This window comes from Glycine soja, chromosome 9 (assembly GCF_004193775.1).
Source record: "Glycine soja cultivar W05 chromosome 9, ASM419377v2, whole genome shotgun sequence".
Lineage (NCBI taxonomy): Eukaryota > Viridiplantae > Streptophyta > Magnoliopsida > Fabales > Fabaceae > Glycine > Glycine soja.
This window is the reverse complement of record NC_041010.1, coordinates 39,251,401-39,270,424: the sequence shown is the minus strand read 5'-3', so window position 1 is coordinate 39,270,424 and position 19,024 is coordinate 39,251,401. Positions and strand designations below refer to the sequence as shown.

Here is a 19,024-nt window from a genome sequence, read left to right as displayed (position 1 = left end):
GGGGAAAATGAGAGAAGAGGATTGCACACAAATCTTCAGTCAACTATCAATCTTGTAATTCAATTGGGGGAGGTTGACATTCACTTTAAATATGAATAGTTATTTAAATGCTTGATCACAAGTCTTACTGATAGAGTGATAGTACTATAAATATAACAGTGCTTCCTCACATAAATTAACTAATCTATTGTTTTTCATTAAATTTTTTAAGTTTAGTCAGGAACTCAGGAAGCCAATAGCTCGTAACAAAATCAATTGTCCAAACTCAAACAATAATGAAACGTGGTGTTGGGAGCTAGGGATTGATTATTTTTTGTCACTTTTATAAGCAAAATATCAATATGAATTTCTTTCAAAACAATTTATCGCCATGGATCACTTTTGCCATTGACCGATCAAAATTAATAATTTGATTGGCAAATTTAAAAAAAAAACATAAAACTTGACATGTTCTTTATAGTGTTCTTTTTAAACCTATTGGTTAAATATGTTATTTTGATGGATCAATTATAAAAAAAAATCCTATGCGGATAAATTGTTTAAAAAAAATTCATATTAATATTTTCTTTATAAAAAAAAACCCAAAATGATCCATTATTCTAATAATTGGGTCCAAACTCAATCAATATAAAAGTGATTATCCACATAATAGTTGTGTAGGTATGGGTATTACGGATTTGGGCCGGATCTGAGTATAAATGATTATCCACAAAATTAGAATGTTGCTAGGTGTATCCAGTTGGTGTACCTAGCATTCTAAAAAAATGATAAAATTGTCCTTGCTTGATTTTCCTCTTACAGATCAAGTTGATCCGTAAGAGAAAAAATAATAATTTATTAATTATACAATATATTTAAAGATATTTATTTTATAATATAATTTATACATTTAAAGATATTTATTTCATTAATTATAATATAATTAAATATATTTATTTATTTTATTAATTATAATATATTTATAAATATTGATTTATTATAAATAATTAATTTTTTAATATATTTTTTTAGGATAAATTTGTTTAGAAGATGATATTAAAATATTTACTCAGCCCCATTATAATTATTGTTTAAGGTTATTTTATACATATTAATAAAAATCAATAAATACATAAAAGATAATAATAATTTTATAAAATTAATATTATCATCATTAATTTATTTTTTACTTTTATAATTAATCATATCATTAATATTATAAAGAACATAAAAAAATAATTAGTATTATATTAAAAATTAAAATACTAACTATTTATAATACATTTTTTTACATGATCATTAGTATAAGAGGAAAAATAGTAATTATAAGAGAATTTAAAAATATTAGTACGTTATATTAAATAAGGATCTTAGATAACGAATGATGTCCATTTTTTGTTTAATTTCTTTTCTACGAAAATATTAATTTATTTTTTTGTATGACCTCTACTCATGATGTCCATTTTTTGTTTAATTTATTTTTTTCTACACCCTTTTCAACTTCTTTATTTCAATTATATTTAAAGTTATATTTAAAATTATTTTTTATTAGTTGGTAAACTAAGTTAACTAGACCATTTATAATAATTTACATATACTATAACTAAGTTAAATAGACCATTTTAATAACACGCGTGTATATAGACACAAATGGAATACACAATCAATGGAAATAAATAAAACTAACATTACTAATGAAAATAAATAAAACCAACAATACTCATGAAATGGGTTCATGTACAATATCTGTATATACATGGAATATCAATATAAAATATGTAAATAAACTATGCCTGATTCGTGCGCCGCCTGCGTCTAGACCTAACATATACTAGATGATCCTGTGTCACACTCTTAGCCAACCTGAGGCGTTCTTCGATCACCTCATGTGTCGATGAGTCTGGCGTGACCGCCCCTTGACTCAGATGGCGCTCCAACCTCTCAACAATGTCATCATAAATTTCCTGTTACATACAAAACAAACTGATTACACAAATTATTATGCAAATATTGAGGTAAATGACGTAAATTATTAGTATTACTTACCACTGCATGTTTAGGCTCCTCCACAGATGTCGATGATGCTCCTGGCTTCAGCACGTGAGAGATATCCGTCTGCGGGGCCTGAGGGATGACTCGGGACTGTGGGGCGTGACCATGAGGCAGAGGATCTGATGTGTGGCCTGGTGTCATGAAAGGATGCGAGATGTGGAAGAACCAGTCCATGTAGTCACTAGCACAACACACACCTCACCTACAGGAACGATATGATCCGAGTAGTGCATCCACCTATCGTGTATATCATCATACGACACCCATGAATCGATAGGAGGAGCAGGAATGGTCTGCGTGTATCCAAACTGCCGCATGACCCTCTCTGGTTGGTAATAAACAGCAATAGGCCCCCACCGCAAGAGACCAGAATAGCATGATCTGACGTGGAAGTCCCGGACCGATCGATACTCTCCATACGGGATCCAACAGACATCCAGAATCCGGAGTCGGTCCAAGTGCTCCATGTACGCCGGCGTACAAATGCTCTTCACAGTCTTCTTCGTTGCAATCCACCTACGCGCATGCGGAGAATCCTCGTCGTACTCCTGATCAGCAGTGGAGTCCGCGACTGATGTAACATCAAAATTATAAACATTAATAATGAAAGTGTAACAAAATTTAAAGTTGAACATTGTTGAGGCTGAACGAATGAAAAACATATTTGTTACCTGCAGTAGTGTGATGTAACCGCCAAGTTGTCGGCTGTGGCTCATAGATGCATCGTTCAGCTGGTCGTACATTGCACCAAAGCAACCACTCCCCAGGCGTACCTCTCCGTCATACTGAGGTCACGAAAGGCCTCTAAGTAGACAACATGTACATTGGTTGCACTCTTGTTAACAAATAGAGTGCAACCCAGAAGATGAAAAAGATATGCGCGAGCCGCAGCTATCCAATGACCTGCCTGGCATCGGCGCTCATATATATCACGTACCCATTGCAGGCGTATGTACGGTCCACGACACTGGGCTGTCTCAGCCCTGACAGACTCTGCAGAGACCATCAATAAGTCCACCAGCATCTGAACGTCATCGTCCACGTGCAAGGGCTCAAAGGCGTGTAAGTCGCCAGCCACGGGAAGATGGAGAAGCGAGGAGACGTCGTCCAGCGTGATGGTGAGCTCTCCCACTAGGAGATGGAAACTAGACGTCTCCCGGTGTCACCGCTCCACAAACACGGACAAAAGTCCCCGATTGTCGGTGTCTACCGAACACGCGATCAGAGGACTTAGTCCTGGACCAGCAACAAGTCCCTCAATGGTAGGGACAGGCCTGCCTAAACTATGGACCTTCCTCCCATGAGAGGATAACTTCAACTCAGGACGCTCCTGAATTGAAGTATAAAGGAACACAAAATTCGTTAAAATCATCATTTAAAGAAAAACTAATTTCAATCATAAAGTATAATTTACAAGTAATCTGAACTACAATAAACTTGACCCTAATGATGATAGGCCTTCTCATCAACAAGTTTCGTATAATCTAGCCTTCATGTACACTTGTGGTTCATGACAAGTTTTGTATAAGCTAGCAAGTACCAAAGAATTGTTCATGAGAAGCCTTCATGAATAAGCAAGTACCAAAGAATTGTTCTAGACATGGGAGTGATAAATATGTAAAGTTTGATGTTCATATTGATGATGATGAAGATAATTTGAGTGAACCAAATCAGACAGAGTTTGTGGGATGACAAATTTGTTGATGTAAAGTTCTCTCTGCTGGGATCCATTCTCTCAAACCTTCTATTAGTGCTTGGAAGTTCACTCCTCTTTGGTGGTAGCCAATCTTAGGAAGGAGCAACGATATGACAAAGTATATAAGGCTTCTTACCTTTTGGTTTCATAGTTTGAAAATTGGTTATGTTAATAAGTAGCTCCCTTAGACTATATGGAAATTTTTAATTGTCTTAAACTAAAAAGAAATTGTAATAAAAAGATGTAAAACATATATTGTTTTTGTGGATATACTATCAGAGCTCCCTCTCATTTGTTTTGGGTAGCTTTTCATATTTCTTTAGTTTTCTGGCTTTTCTGAATATACTCAATCTGATTGGCCATGCTATATAGATTAAGTGCTTCATTGTTAACTCAATTTGATTAGCTTATGGAAGTGTAAATTTCATCTAATGTATCTCTATATCGAAGGTGGATTTTGTTAAATGCTTTGTTGTTCTTCTGACATTATTGCTGGTGTTATATATTCTATTTCAGGTTTAAAAGTCGAGTAAAAGTTGGTTGTTGTGTTTTGTATGCCTTTCAAAATACCAAATGTGAGCTCATGTTTAGTAGGATGCAAGTATCTTTGTTTTCTGAACAGCCTGGTATATATTCTAAACATCTTTTATTTTTTGTTTTTTTTTGTGACATAATTCTTGTATATCTTTTATTTTCAGCTTTTACTGACATAATATTTTTAATTGTTTCATGCTCTTAATTTTTGTATTAATCTTAATTGAACTATAAAAAAAGCATATCTTTGGCACTTGGGTACGGGCCTTACTTGGGAGCAGCCACATTTTTGTTTAAAATATGCTTTTCTATTTTGAAGCCTTATAATAGCATGAAATTGTCAGAAAATGACAATTTGTGGTGGCTTTAAAAATCTTAAGAGCTCAATTACAAATATTTTACAAGATCAAGGACACAATTACTATTTGTTTAGTTTAGGGACCTAAATAAAAACTCCTAAATAGTTGAGGGAATTAAATTAACCTTGAATGAACAGAAACAGGCAATTTTTCACATGGATATGTAAATAAAAACACCAAAATTCCTAATTAAAATGAAGCTGTGACTTTTACGGATCACCTGATCCGTAAAGTATGTTGAGTAACTTACGGATCAGCTGATCCGTAAGCATGTTCTGGATCATGTTGATTCGGAAGCTGCTTACAGATCACTTGATCCGTAAGTTACTCAACATACTTTATGGATCACTTAATCCGTAAGCATATTCTGGATCAAGTTGATTCGGAAGATGCTTACGGATCAAGTGATTCGTAAACTACTAACAAATAGTTTATGGATCACTTGATCCGTAAATTATTCACAACAACTTTCCGTTTACGCCATGGCCGACAACACTGAAAGCAACAATGGAAGCAATAACAAACAAGAAAAGGGACAATAGACCTTACCTCGATGAAGAACAGAAGAGCAGAACCTCGTGGAAGAATGGAAGAAGCGCACTCGAAGAAGGGAGAAGCAGTAGCTCGCGCTGGAGAAGCACAACCACCTTGCGCCGGAGAACGACTCGCGAAAGAATGAGGAAGGAGGAAGAAAGGGCCCTCGGCAGAAGAAAGAAGGAGAAGAGGCTCGCAGAAAAGAAAGAAGAAGAAGAGGCTCGCGGAAATGCTGGCTCGCGGGAAAGAAAGAAGAAAGAAGGAAAAGAGGCTCCTGGGTGCACAACTTTTTTTTTTTAAAATAATAAGGGCATTTGTGACTTTTCACAATAAGTACTGGGTGCACCAACAATAATGTTGGGTGCACCTAGCAACACTCCCCAGCTTATATGCTCAGCGATTAATGAACCACTTAACAATTTTTATATAAAGATATCCTATTGCACCTTATCAACTTTTCCTGTATCCCATCACATCTAATCAATTTTTGTCCCTGGAAATTAAGAAAATAAGATATGTCGAGTTTATCCCTTATAGATTATTATATAACCCTTGCATACCTAGAGACACAGATAAATGTTTTTCAAATTAAAAAAATGATAAGCAAATTATTATTTATTTTAAAGAAATCTGTTTTTTTTAATAAATCTGATTTTTTTTTGTTACAAAAAGAAATCTAATTTGAAACTGAATATTATATTCTATTAAATTTTTATTGTCCAGCTTGTTTCAATTTCTTAACTTTTGTTTCAATCTTGATTTTTTTAAGAAATCTTATCTCAATATTATATTTTATCAAATTTTAAGTTATTATATAATCAACTTTTATCTCCTAAATTTTTTAAATTATAAAATCAATGGCAATTGTATTTATTTTAAAAAATTGTATCTAAATATTATATTTAATCAGATTTTAATTATTGCATATTATTATTTTTTGATTTTGTTAATATCTAATTATTAAATTCTATTTTCTTGTAATTGATGAAGCTCTGAATTTTCAAATCTCATAAACAAAATTATGAAAATGCACAATAGTAGTCACCAGGTACGACATTGACCAGAGACAAAAGTTGAAAAATACCGCATCACACACGAAAGAAAGTTATTTTCAATTTTCATTTTATATTTAATGCTTTAATAACAAGATAACTTCGTAATAAGATAAAAGATAAATTTTTTATTGATTATTTGTTAGTATATATTGCAAAAGAAGAAAAAATTGTTAAAAATTACTATAAGCTCAATTATTGATTATTTCATAACATATAAGAAAAATATTATGTGTTTTGATAAATCATTAATGTAATTTAACATATTGGAACATCACATTATAAATATTTTATACAAAAATTGATGACATATAATTGTTAGATAAATTTTATATTTGTGATTGATCTCCCTCCTTATCTGGGTGTGGATCTGTCCCTACACCGTAAAAGAAATCTACAACAATATCATCTCTTATATGAGAAAAAATATATTTTATGATATATTGGAGTGTAAACACCTGGATATAAGAAAAGATGAGAGAAAATATCTAATAATATAATGTGATAAAAAAAATTTTAGAAAAGGATCAATAGAATGTTAGTATATTATGTCTAAATATCATGGCATGTAAAAATTAGTACACGGGTGATTGGAGGCGTATGACATGATTAATGTAGATAGATACTATGGAAGAAGATCCAACGTCATACGCGCCGTGGCAAACAGTTGAACAAAATGGGTCAATTTAATATAAGAGAAAAGTATAACGACTTACAAACTTGATATCATGTTCTTTCATCTGCCTCTTTTCACAATTTCATATCCTTTTATTAAATAATAAAATTCCTATTTCTTTTCCATTTTCAATCATTCATTCATTCCATCAATATCTCCCGGATTATCCGCTCTCAGAATCTACGTTTTTTTTCTTCTTCTTTTTCCCTTATAGTGCCTTGGCCATTGACAAATTTTTCTGCTTCTTTCTCAACTGTTTCAACTGTTCACGGTTTATTCGCCACGCGAATTTACTTATGAATTAATTCCCACATAGATCAGCAGTTTCCAAATAAATTCTTTTGGCACAACCCAAGATTTTCTTTTTGTTTCTTTATAAGTTTCTGTCTGATCTATGGCTTAGTTTTTCTTCTGTTGGTTGAGGAATTTGAGTTGTGTTGAACAATTTGATTCATAGTTTTCAACTTTCAGTTGATTCTTTCTACATCCTAGTCATAAACAGCATTACCCTTTTGGAAGATCTTTCTGGGGTGCTCTATACTTTTCAGCGTGGTTAAAAAAGTAGACTTTTTTTTACCTCAAGATTCTGGTTCTGGTTCCATTTGAGTTTGATTACGTGATAAGGAAGCTTGTGGTTCTTGTGATTGAGGCAAAGAACTTGCCACCGACGGATCCTAATGGGTTGAGTGATCCGTACGTGAGGCTACAATTGGGGAAGCACAGGTTCAGGACCAAAGTGATCAAGAAGTGTTTGAATCCAAAGTGGGATGAGGAGTTTAGCTTTAGGGTGGATGATCTTAATGAAGAGTTGGTTATATCTGTTATGGATGAAGATAAGTTCTTCAATGATGACTTTGTGGGTCAGCTTAAAGTGCCAATTTCAATTGTTTTTGAGGAGGAGATCAAGTCCCTTGGCACTGCTTGGTATTCTTTGCAACCCAAAAGCAAGAAGTCCAAGAACAAGGAATCTGGTGTGTTACGCTGCTGAACTGTACTTTCCTCTACCTTATCCAATAGTTTGCTGCTTACCTAACATTTGAGTGGCCATGTTTGTTCTCTCTCTCTCTCTCTCAATTAGTAGTTTTGTTGTTTGGTTATTTTATAGTGGCATTAAATTGCTCCTCAAATGATGTTTGGTCATTTCTTGACATTAATTTGTTGCTACTTGCTAGTGAACTGCTAATTTTAGACTATTTTTTTTCTTAAAAAAAAAGTATCATTGGAGGACCAAATTGATATTCAAGAATCAAATTGATGTTTCTAAAATCCTTCTAAGATGAAATGAGGGTTTTTAATATCATTTTATCAAGTCAAAGTCGTACAGTTGCTGTATTGGTTTTGAGCTTAAATTCTGGCTGATAACATGATGTAAATTGCATGGTGTCTAATTTGAGATTATGGAATATGAATCATGCATCTCAAAGGGTCATTCGCCTTAACACCCTCAGGAAAATAATGTGGTCACTGACTGTGAACATGAATATGTGAATCATGGTTTTGGTGTTATCTTGAACTTAAATGCTGGCATTATTTTCCTTTTCTTGGCAGGTGAGATTCGTTTGAGCATATATTTTTTACAAAATAATGCAACCATGGAGTCAAATGATAGTGGAGATCTATTATTACATCCAAGAATGACAGAATTGCCATCAAGATCTTCCACAAGCCCTTCAAACTCATCTTCTCCTGTCAGGGAAGAAATTACATCTGCTAAGGATGAAAAATCCAGTACACAAAAAACAATAACTGGAAGAATTGCTCAAATCTTTAGTAAGAGCTCTGATATGTCTTCAACTGCATCCCGTAGAAGCATTGACTTGTACCAATCTGAAATTAGTAAAGTAGAAGTTAGTGAGATGAAGGCTGAGGATCAGTCCTCTAATGAGACTTTTGAAGAAGCTATGAGAAAACTTCAGTCTGCAGATCAAGGCAGTGAAATTCCTAGCAATTTACCAGCAGGGGTGTTTATTGATCAACAATATGTCATTGCACCAGAAGACTTGAACGAGCTACTATTTTCATCAGATTCAAATTTTCTCAAGTCATTGGCTGAAGTACAGAGCAATACAGAACTCGAAATAGGACCTTGGAAGTTTGAGAATGATGGGAAAATCTTCAAAAGATTAGTTACTTACGTCAAGGCTCCTAGTAAACCTGCTGATCTGTATGCCACTTTGTTATCTCAGACTATTAAACCTGCTGATCTGAAGGACCTTAGTTCCAATAAGGAACAAGCTTTAGCGTCATTACATGCAGAACCTGAATCAGATTGGAGGCTTGCAGTGCAGTATTTTGGTAACTTCACAGTATTTGCAACAGTTTTCATGGGGTTGTATGTGCTTGTTCACATTTGGTTGGCTGCACCAAGCACAATTCAAGGGCTTGAGTTTGGTGGGCTTGACTTGCCAGATTCAATTGGTGAATTTGTTGTCTGTGCAGTTTTGGTTCTTCAAGGTGAATGCATGCTGGGTATAATCTCACGCTTCATAAAGGCCAGAGCACAAAAGGGTAATCTCAAGAGTGTTCAGTTACTTCACACTTAATGAATTTGGCTTTCCTTTTTCTCCCTGACTTAGTGTTGCTTTTAATGAAGTGACTATGAGTTTGTCACTCTTGTCTTTTGATTGTTTAGTGCCCATTAACTTATTTTAATGCCCATGCTTTTAATTATATTGACCTTTTTGGTATTCCAATATTAGGTAGTGATCATGGAATCAAAGCACAAGGAGATGGGTGGTTGCTAACTGTTGCCTTAATTGAAGGAAGCAGTTTAGCTTCTGTTGATTCTAGTGGGTTGTCTGATCCCTATGTGGTGTTTACGTGCAATGGAAAAACAAGAACTAGTTCAATCAAGTTCCAGAAATCTAATCTTACATGGAATGGTGAGTGTCATGTCATCATTTATTATTTTCTGTTTTACAACTTGGATCAAACCTCTGAAACCGGTGATCTAATCAACACATGATCTGTATTATATATATATATATATATATATTTTGTTTAAGAACAATATCTATCTTTGCAGAAATATTTGAGTTTGATGCAATGGATGATCCTCCTTCTGTGCTGGATGTGGTAGTTTATGATTTTGATGGACCTTTTGATGAAAAGCTGCATCTCTAGGACATGCTGAAATTAATTTTCTAAAAGCAAATATAGCAGATCTTGCTGATATATGGGTTCCCCTTGAAGGAAAGTTGGCATTGGCATGTCAGTCTAAGCTGCACCTAAGAATTTTCTTGGACAACACTAGAGGTGGTAATGTTGCAAAGGACTATTTAAGTAGAATGGAGAAAGAAGTCAGGAAGAAGGTATTAAAATACTTATGTTCTCTTTGGTGTACTCCTGTTTTGTCACCCTTCTTTCTGACTCATTCTTTTGTTTTAAAAAATTGTAGATTAATTTGCGGTCTCCTCAAGCAAATTCAGCATTTCAGAAACTGTTTGGGCTTCCACCTGAGGAATTTCTCATCAACGATTTCACCTGTCATTTGAAAAGAAAAATGCCCCTGCAGGTGTGGTTATTCTGTTATGTGATATTGAAATTCATGGTCAATTATTCTACTTTGGTATTTACTGGTACTTGCTTCTTTTAGTATCATCTCATCATATTGTGAATATTTGTCTGCAGGGCCGCCTATTTCTATCAGCAAGAATAATTGGATTTCATGCAAATTTGTTTGGAAATAAGACAAAATTCTTTTTTCTTTGGGAAGATATTGAAGACATTCAGGTTATTCCTCCTACATTCTCATCAATGGGGAGTCCAATAATTGTCATAACTCTTCGGAAGGGTAGAGGTGTAGATGCAAGGCATGGTGCAAAAACACAAGATGAACAAGGCAGGCTGAGGTTTCATTTTCAGTCATTTGTGTCTTTCAATGTTGCACACAGGTAGACAAGGGACATTATATAACATCTGACGAACTTATTTCCTATATATCTGCAACTCGTATGAAAATCTCTCCAATTGTGTGCTTAGCCTCTTTTTTCTTTACCCTGTTTGCTAGGGTCTATAACAACACCTTTAAAGGTTTCTACTTTCCTCTTTGTTGATCTATTTTCTTATGTTTTAAATCTAATCACCAGTCAAATACTGGGAACCATTCTCCAAGCTTGATACGTACTAAAGAAGAAAAAGCAACCCAAAATAGTTGACTACACTTCATAATTTAGCAAAAAGAGAGAATGAGAGAGTGTGAGAGAGAGAATGAGAGCGAGTGGACAACAGTGGTCAGAGGGAGAGGAAAACAGAGGGAAAGGGAGAGATCGAGAGTGGGATCCCAAAACGAACTACGACAACAACAAGCTTGGTCAATTTCAGAGGTATCACCACCATAACTGGAGGGATAAGGATGACATCACAACGTTTTACTTCACACGCTTCCACGAACACATAATTGAAGAGGATCTTTGGGCTCAGTTCAAGAAATGGGGGGACGTGAGGGAGATTTTCATCCACAAACACAGGAACAAAGGAGGTACAAGATATGGTTTTGTTAGGTTCAAAGGGGTACTGGACAAATACAGACTAGAAAAACAGCTTGACAACATCATCTTAGACGGACTCAAGATGTATGTTAATATTCCAAAATACGGGAGAGGAAAGGCGAGGGTCAAGGAGTGTATCTCCAAACTTGGTGTCCTGAAGGAAGGCCATAGCAAGGAAGTTGAGGCTGGGCGACACAGAGCAGTACAACATAGGAATCCACAGAAGTTATATGCCAAGGTGGTCTCCACTATCCAAATGGATGACGGTAAGATGAAGCACCCCAAACTCCCACAACTGAGATACGTTGACACCCACTCCTCAGTACACCTTCAAGTGGCAGTGGGGGAAAAGAAATGGTTCACAGATGCATGGGTGGGCAGGTTTAAGAAATTGCGGGCTCTGGAAAGGATAGAGGATGACATACCTTGGGAGTTAGGTGTGAACGTCGTGCCGAAATATCTCGGCGACAACATGGTACTCCTTCTTGGGTTGGCGGACAACAAAGCAGAGCATATCATCGCCGAAAAGACTCAGCATGGCACATCTCCATTCCACTCACTAGAAAGGTGGAACCCGACGATGAGACTGGGTCATAGACTTGTGTGGGCCCAATGTTGGGGTATCCCCATTGAAGCATGGGACTTAGGGAACATTCGTAAAATTGTGGTGGCCATTGGAGAGCTTGTTGAGGTTGACGACGATGTTGAAGAGATAAGGAGGATGGATAGGGCCAGAATCCTCATCAGGACCCCGTGGAAACCGTTCTTCCATCACACTGTTTCAGTTACCATAGGCAAGGAGCTTCATCAAGTGGTTATTGTCGAGGAGGGGGCGAGCAACGACGGGAGGCGCAATTTCTCGGGTCGAAGACCGTCATACTCATTGGAAGAGCTTGATTTCGATGGTATCGACGGAGAGTCAATGATATCTCCATACTCGCCCCGGTACGAGATCCGGCATCAACCAAACAACCCACATGATGACCCAGAAGCTATCGTAGACAGCGATGGTGTTCCCCGCATAGGCATCGGTATACCCATCGGAAGAGCAACAGACCCACCGGAAGCAAACCACTCCGACGACCTCGGCGGCAACCCTCTGAACGCGGCTCATGTGCAGTCGATCTCGTGCCGGGGGAGGAAAGCCTCCCCCAACGAAGACACGGTTCCTGTCGCTACCGACAAACCGAGGTCCCCTTTACCCAAAGGACCTACAACAACCAAAAACCAGGGAAGCTAGGTAATACTCCCCAACCTCGGAAATGGCTCGCGTATCTCGTCCGAAAGGGTTATGGAGCAGGAAGGAAAAGGCAAGGGATCAGAGACAACAATCAACAATGGGGAAATAAATGTAGGTGAGGCACAAAAAAGGAAACAGCAAGGGGAAATTGAATCACTGACAGAGACAGTTGTTCACCCAGAAGCTACAATAAGGGAAATAGTTGTTGAGGATGTCCAATTTCAAATGAGAGTTGACCATGTAACTCCCTCTGGGCCCTCCCACTCACAGCTGCCACCTCCAATTGAAACACTGGGCCCTCCTCAACATTTTTGATCTAGCCCATCTTATCAAGTTAAGGACCATGAATTGTTAACACCACCAACAGCAAGGGGAAATTGAATCACTGACAGAGACAGTTGTTCACCCAGAAGCTACAATAAGGGAAATAGCTGTTGAGGATGTCCAATTTCAAATGAGAGTTAACCATGTAACTCCCTCTGGGCCCTCCCACTCACAACTGCCACCTCCAATTGAAACATTGGGCCTTCCTCAACATTTTCGATCCAGCCCATCTTATCAAGTTAAGGACCATGAATTGCTAACACCACCAACAGGAATCCAAGACTTACAAAATGCCGAGGATGGGCCAAACAATGGGGTGGGCCTTCCTGAATGCACCACCACAAATAGCTTTAATCAAAATAATGCAGGCCCAACGTATCAAACAACTGAGGGTAATAAGTAGTGGAAGGTGTTTATTAGGAGAAAGGGGTGTAAACAGCAGATGGCCCAAAAGGACCTTACTAATGGAAAAGCTACAAAGTCTATATTTTCGGGAATTAACCCTCACACAGAATCCATAGGAACAGCCACATCAAAACGATCAAAAGAAGCCGACTCACAGATACCTATAAAATCCATTGGAGCTGATGAAGGGCAGATTGAAGAGGCATTAACCCAATGGGAGCTTGCAAAACTCATGTGGGTGTCTACAGATTCAGAGCAGACAACAATCATCCATAAAATTATTGACATGGAGACCACAGACAAGAAAGAGGCTGAGGATTTGGGTGACAAAAAACCTGCATCATGAATATTGTTTCCTACAATGTTAGAGGGCTTGGGAAAGGGGTCAAATGGGCTGCTGTTCGGAGGCTTGCAAGAAAAAACAAAATGGACATCTTATGTATTCAAGAAACAAAGAAGGAGCAAATCGATAAACCTATGTGTCAAGCCTTGTGGGGAGACATGGATGTTGTTTGGGAATTCCAACCAGCAATAAATACAGCAGAATGATTATTGTGCATATGGAACGAACAAGCTTTCAAAGTTGAAAGAAGAGTAAAGGGAACATGATACATTCTATTGGAAGGGGTCTGGACAAAAAAATCAGAGGCTATTCATAGTCAATATATATTCCCCCTATGACAGCCAAAACAAAAGAGAACTATGGGAATCACTTATGCAACTGAGACAACAGATCCCTGAAGGAATGTGGTGCTTCTTGGGAGATTTCAACAGCATTAGGCATCCTTCTGAAAGACAAGGTGTGTCTCACAGGGGAGTGGAAGTAGCTAGCATCAACGATTTTAATGAATGGATATCTGAAATGGAGTTTACTGAAATTCCTAGTGTGGGGAGGAAATTCACTTGGTTCAAACCAAATGGGACTTCGAAGAGTAAACTAGACAGATTTCTCACATCCCATGAGTGGCTCCTAAAATGGCCAGATTGTACCACCTTTGTCTTGGACAGGAACTTTTCTGATCACTGTCCCATTCTCCTTAGTGCCAGCAACACTGATTAGGGGCCAAAACCTTTTAAGGTTTTCGACTGTTGGCTGAAGGATAAATCCTTTGTTCAGACAGTCATAGAGTGCTGGAGAAATGCCCAACCAAAGGGGTGGGGAGGTTATGTTCTTAAAGAAAAAATTAAAAACCTCAAGGAGATATTGAAGTCGTGGAACAAGGTGCACTGCGGAGACACACTCAACAAAGTACATAAGATTGAGGCAGAGTTAAATAGCTTTGAAGATGCAAGTTCTACTAGACAGCTGAGTTCTCAAGAGTTGGTGACCCGCAAGAAATTGCAGGAGAAGTTATGGGCAGCAGCACACTCCCACAAGTCCTTGATGAGATAAAAGGCAAGAGTGAGATGGATTAAAGAAGGGGATTGTAACTCACGCTACTTTCACTTGATAATGAATGCTAGACATACAAACAACGCAGTTAAAGGCATAATGGCTAATGGCTCATGGGTAGATGACCCTAGAAGAGTGAAAGAGGAAATCTACAGATTTTTTGAGAACAGATTCATTGAACCTGAACAACACAGGCCAATCCTAGATGAAACCAGATTCTTTGGGATTGATCAGCAGCAAAATGACATGTTGGTGGCAAGCTTCACTGAGGAAGAAATAAGAGCGGCTGTTTGGAATTGTGGAAGCGAAAAAAGCCCGGGACCGGATGGTTTAAATTTCAAATTTGTTAAACAATTTTGGGAGATGTTAAAGCCCGAAATTAGCCGGTTCATTGCTGAATTTCATGCTAATGGGGTATTTCCGAGGGGCACCAATGCATCTTTCATTGCTTTGATCCCAAAGGTGAAGGATCCACATCATCTTAATGAATATAGACCTATCTCATTAATAGGCTGTGTTTACAAGATCGTGGCTAAACTCCTAGCACATAGACTGAAGAAGGTGTTGCCAAACATAATTGATGAGAGGCAGTCAGCTTTTATCACTGGAAGACAGCTGCTGCACAGCGTTTTGATAGCCAATGAGGCGGTGGAAAAAGGCGGAACAAGCCATGCCTCGTTTTTAAAGTGGATTACGAAAAAGCCTATGACTCGGTCTTGTGGAACTTCCTATCATATATGATGAAGAGGCTAGGATTCTGCCTTAAGTGGATTAGATGGATATAGGGTTGTCTCAAATCAGCCTCCATGTCTCTCCTGGTCAACGGTAGCCCCACAAATGAATTTTATCCCCATAGAGGCCTCAGACAAGGTGACCCTCTAGCGCCTCTACTCTTCAGTATTGTCGCGGAAGGACTAACTGGACTTATGAGAGAAGCACTGGACAAGAGCCTCTACAGCAGTCTCATGGTGGGAAAAAACAAGATACCAGTCAACATATTATAATATGCCGACAACACCATTTTCCTTGGTGAAGCCACAATGCAGAATGTGATGACAATAAAATCCATGTTGAGAGTTTTTGAACTTGCGTCCGGTTTAAAGATAAATTTTGCAAAGAGCAGCTTTGGGGCAATAGGTAAACCTGATCATTGGCAATAGGAGGCAGCTGAATACCTTAATTGTAGAAATTTGACCTTGCCATTCCTGTAATTGGGTATCCCAATTGTGGATAACCCAAGACGTAGTGAGTTTTGGGATTCCATAATCAGAAAGTGAGAGAAAACTAGCTCCTTGGAAACACAGACATATATCCTACGGGGGGAGAGTGACTCTCATTAATTTTGTCCTAACCGCAATTCCTATTTATTTTTTCTCTTTTTTCAGGGTTCCTTCAAAAGTAATAGTCAAACTGGAAGCTATTCAACGTAAATTTCTATGGGGCGGAGCACACGAGCATAGGAAGATTGCATGGGTAGACTGGAAGACAATATGCCTACCAAAAGATAAAGGTGGGCTGGGAATCAAAGACCTTAGGACCTTCAATGCAGCTCTGTTGGGGAAGTGGAGGTGGGAACTTTTCCACAAGCAGAAGGTACCATGGGCCAAAGTGATCGACTCAAAATATGGTAGGTGGAGGACATTGGAGGAAGGAAGAACAGGCATTCATGACTCACCATGTTGAAAGGACCTAGTCTTAATTCACAACCAGCAGCAAAATAGTGTCCTTAAAAGGGAAACATCTTGGAAGGTGGGCGGCAGTCAGAAATTTAGGTTTTGGGAAGATCCATGGACAGCTGATGAATTGTCACTAATGGAGAAATACCCTAGGATGTATCGCATTTCATGCCAACAAAAGCAATTGATGATGCAGATGGGGAGTAGCATGAACAATGGGTGGGAATGGAAGCTCACTTGGAGGAGGTCTCTTTTTTATGCTGAAGTAGAAATGGCAGACATTTTCTTAGGAGAGATTTCACAACAGCAAGTGGACTCATACAGGGAAGACACCTGGATTTGGAAACCTAACACATGTAGGTATTACTCAACAAAAAGTGGGTATAACTTTATATGGGGTGAAACAACGAGAGCAAGCCTGAATTTTGATTTTCAGGAATTATGGAAACTCAAAATTCCAGCAAAAGCTGCAGTATTCGTTTGGAGGCTCATCCGAGATAGACTACCAACAAAGAAAAATCTTAGTAGAAGACAGGTGGTGATGAATGACGTGTTGTACTCATCCGAGATAGACTTTGTAATGCATTTTAATCAATGGTCATCGAATCTCAAGGAAGGGTTTAGAAGCTAGGAAGGACTGGGTGTGGATGGATTATGTAATATATTAGAGTGTTTTCAGCTAGGTCCAGCTTAAATGATGGAACCCAGCTGGTTGAATAACTACATATATGCACCCATAGTACCACTAGTACTATTTCAATCTATAATATATATATTTTTGCTGAGCAAAAAAAAAATGTTTTAAATCTAATCCTTTGAGGTTGTTTGAACAAATGTATTGTGTTAAAGATGTCAACATTAGCAATCTACAATTGCAACTCTTTTGGTTGATTCATATGTGATGGGAAACACCAACACTATTTTCCTTTCTGTAGACTTAAAATAGACACTTAGTGGAAACGAAAAAAAAAACAAGAACAAAGATGTTCAATCATGTTCTGACCTTCCATATACTCCAGCTTGACCAAGTGTCTGACAAGATGAGCTTTATTCCTTGGCACCTTCTTTTGAATCAAAGATTCAAGCTTTGTCCATAACTTATACGCATTGGTACAAGTTGATACATGCTCGAACAAGTTTCGGTCAATATACTTACGAATCATAGCTACAACCTTCCGATTAAGGAACTCTCATTCGTTGTCATTCTTCCCCTCCGGCTTATTCTAATGGGTGATTGGCTTGTGCAAATCATTACAATATAGATGGTCTTCCATCATTAGCTTCCAATATGAATAATTTTTTGCGGTTAGCTTGAACATATCTCCATCATGAGTGACAGCTCCCTTCATCTTGAATCACACAGGATAATAGCTCCCCCCGAACCAAGCGAGCTCTGATAGCACTGTTGGGAAACACTAGCGCTATTTCCCTCTCTGTAGACTCAAAATAGACACTTGGCAGAAACGAAAAAAAAAACAAGAATAGAGAGTAGAACAATGTAGAAAATCCTTTCATTGTGAAGGGTAAAAACCACGAGACTATTAAAAAGTAGGATTACAATGACTCTCTCAATACAAGAGAATATCTTTCAACCTCACCTAACAAGGATGGTTTACAATTTCTCTCAATTCTCATCAAGTGTAGTGGAAACTAAAACTCTCTTTCTCACTATCAGTCTTGCTTTGCTTCTCTTTGGATGGAATAAGATGTGATGCTCCAACTTTTTACAAGCCTTCCTATTTATAGGAGAGGGGTTTGGCTTCCTTCAATAGTAAGTGGTGGATGTCAATAAATGAGTTACATTCACAAAATTCCTTGTAACTCTAATCTTCACTTTCCTAAGTGGAGTGTGTAGGTCTCAAGGTCAAAGAAACCAATTCCAAGCCCTAGGAAAGTGCTCCACAACTTCCTATCCATGCCTTGGAATGTACTCATCAATTTCCTATGTATTTAAATTTGCATGTTTACTTGAATGTGAATCAACCTTAATTATGGAGGAATTTCCAACAAATATCCCCCTTTGACATAATTGGTGTGCACCATTATACCAGCACCTTGATAGCAGTCTTCAACTTTCTTAGTTGGTATTGTCTTGGTCATCATATCAGACCAATTAAAGTCTATATGGATTTTCTTTAACTTCAGTTTCTTCTTATCCAACACCTCTCGTATCCAATGATAACAGATGTCAATGTGTTTGGAATATGAATGAAACATGGGGTTCTTAGCTAAGTGGATGACACTTTGATTATCACAGTTTACAAAATAATCATCTTGATCATGTCTCAACTCATTTAAGATACACTAGGGTGTGAACATAAGTGATGGCAAAGTTGGTTATCAAACGGGTTTGGGTGTGAACATAAGTGATTATCCACAAAAATTGGGTATTTATGTATTATGCTAACCAAGTTGGTCCACATAATACGTCCATTATATTTTGTAACTAACATTTGAATTTTTTTAAATAAATTTTTAATAAGTTAAAAAATTCTATTTGTAATGCTTTATAATTAGGAATTAGAATTTCTTCAAAAAAATAATTAGGAATTATAATAATTTTAAGTATTTTCTTCAATTAAGTTGCATATGTCAATGCTCGTTTTTTTTTTTG

At 37.3% G+C, this 19,024-nt stretch overlaps 1 protein-coding gene and 1 pseudogene across 1 annotated transcript; one reads left to right on the top strand and one right to left on the bottom strand.

Annotated features, from left to right (window-relative positions):
* Positions 1-2,168: 2,168 nt before the first annotated feature.
* Positions 2,169-3,055, bottom strand: LOC114368482 (protein MAIN-LIKE 1-like). The gene is made up of 2 exons (XM_028325734.1): positions 2,773-3,055; positions 2,169-2,602 (listed from the first exon to the last, which is right to left on the bottom strand). The coding sequence occupies exons 1-2, from the start codon at positions 3,053-3,055 to the stop codon at positions 2,169-2,171; spliced, it is 717 nt and encodes a 238-aa protein (XP_028181535.1).
* Positions 3,056-6,955: 3,900 nt separating this feature from the next.
* Positions 6,956-19,007, top strand: LOC114368818 (annotated as a pseudogene).
* The last annotated feature ends 17 nt before the right edge of the window (positions 19,008-19,024 follow it).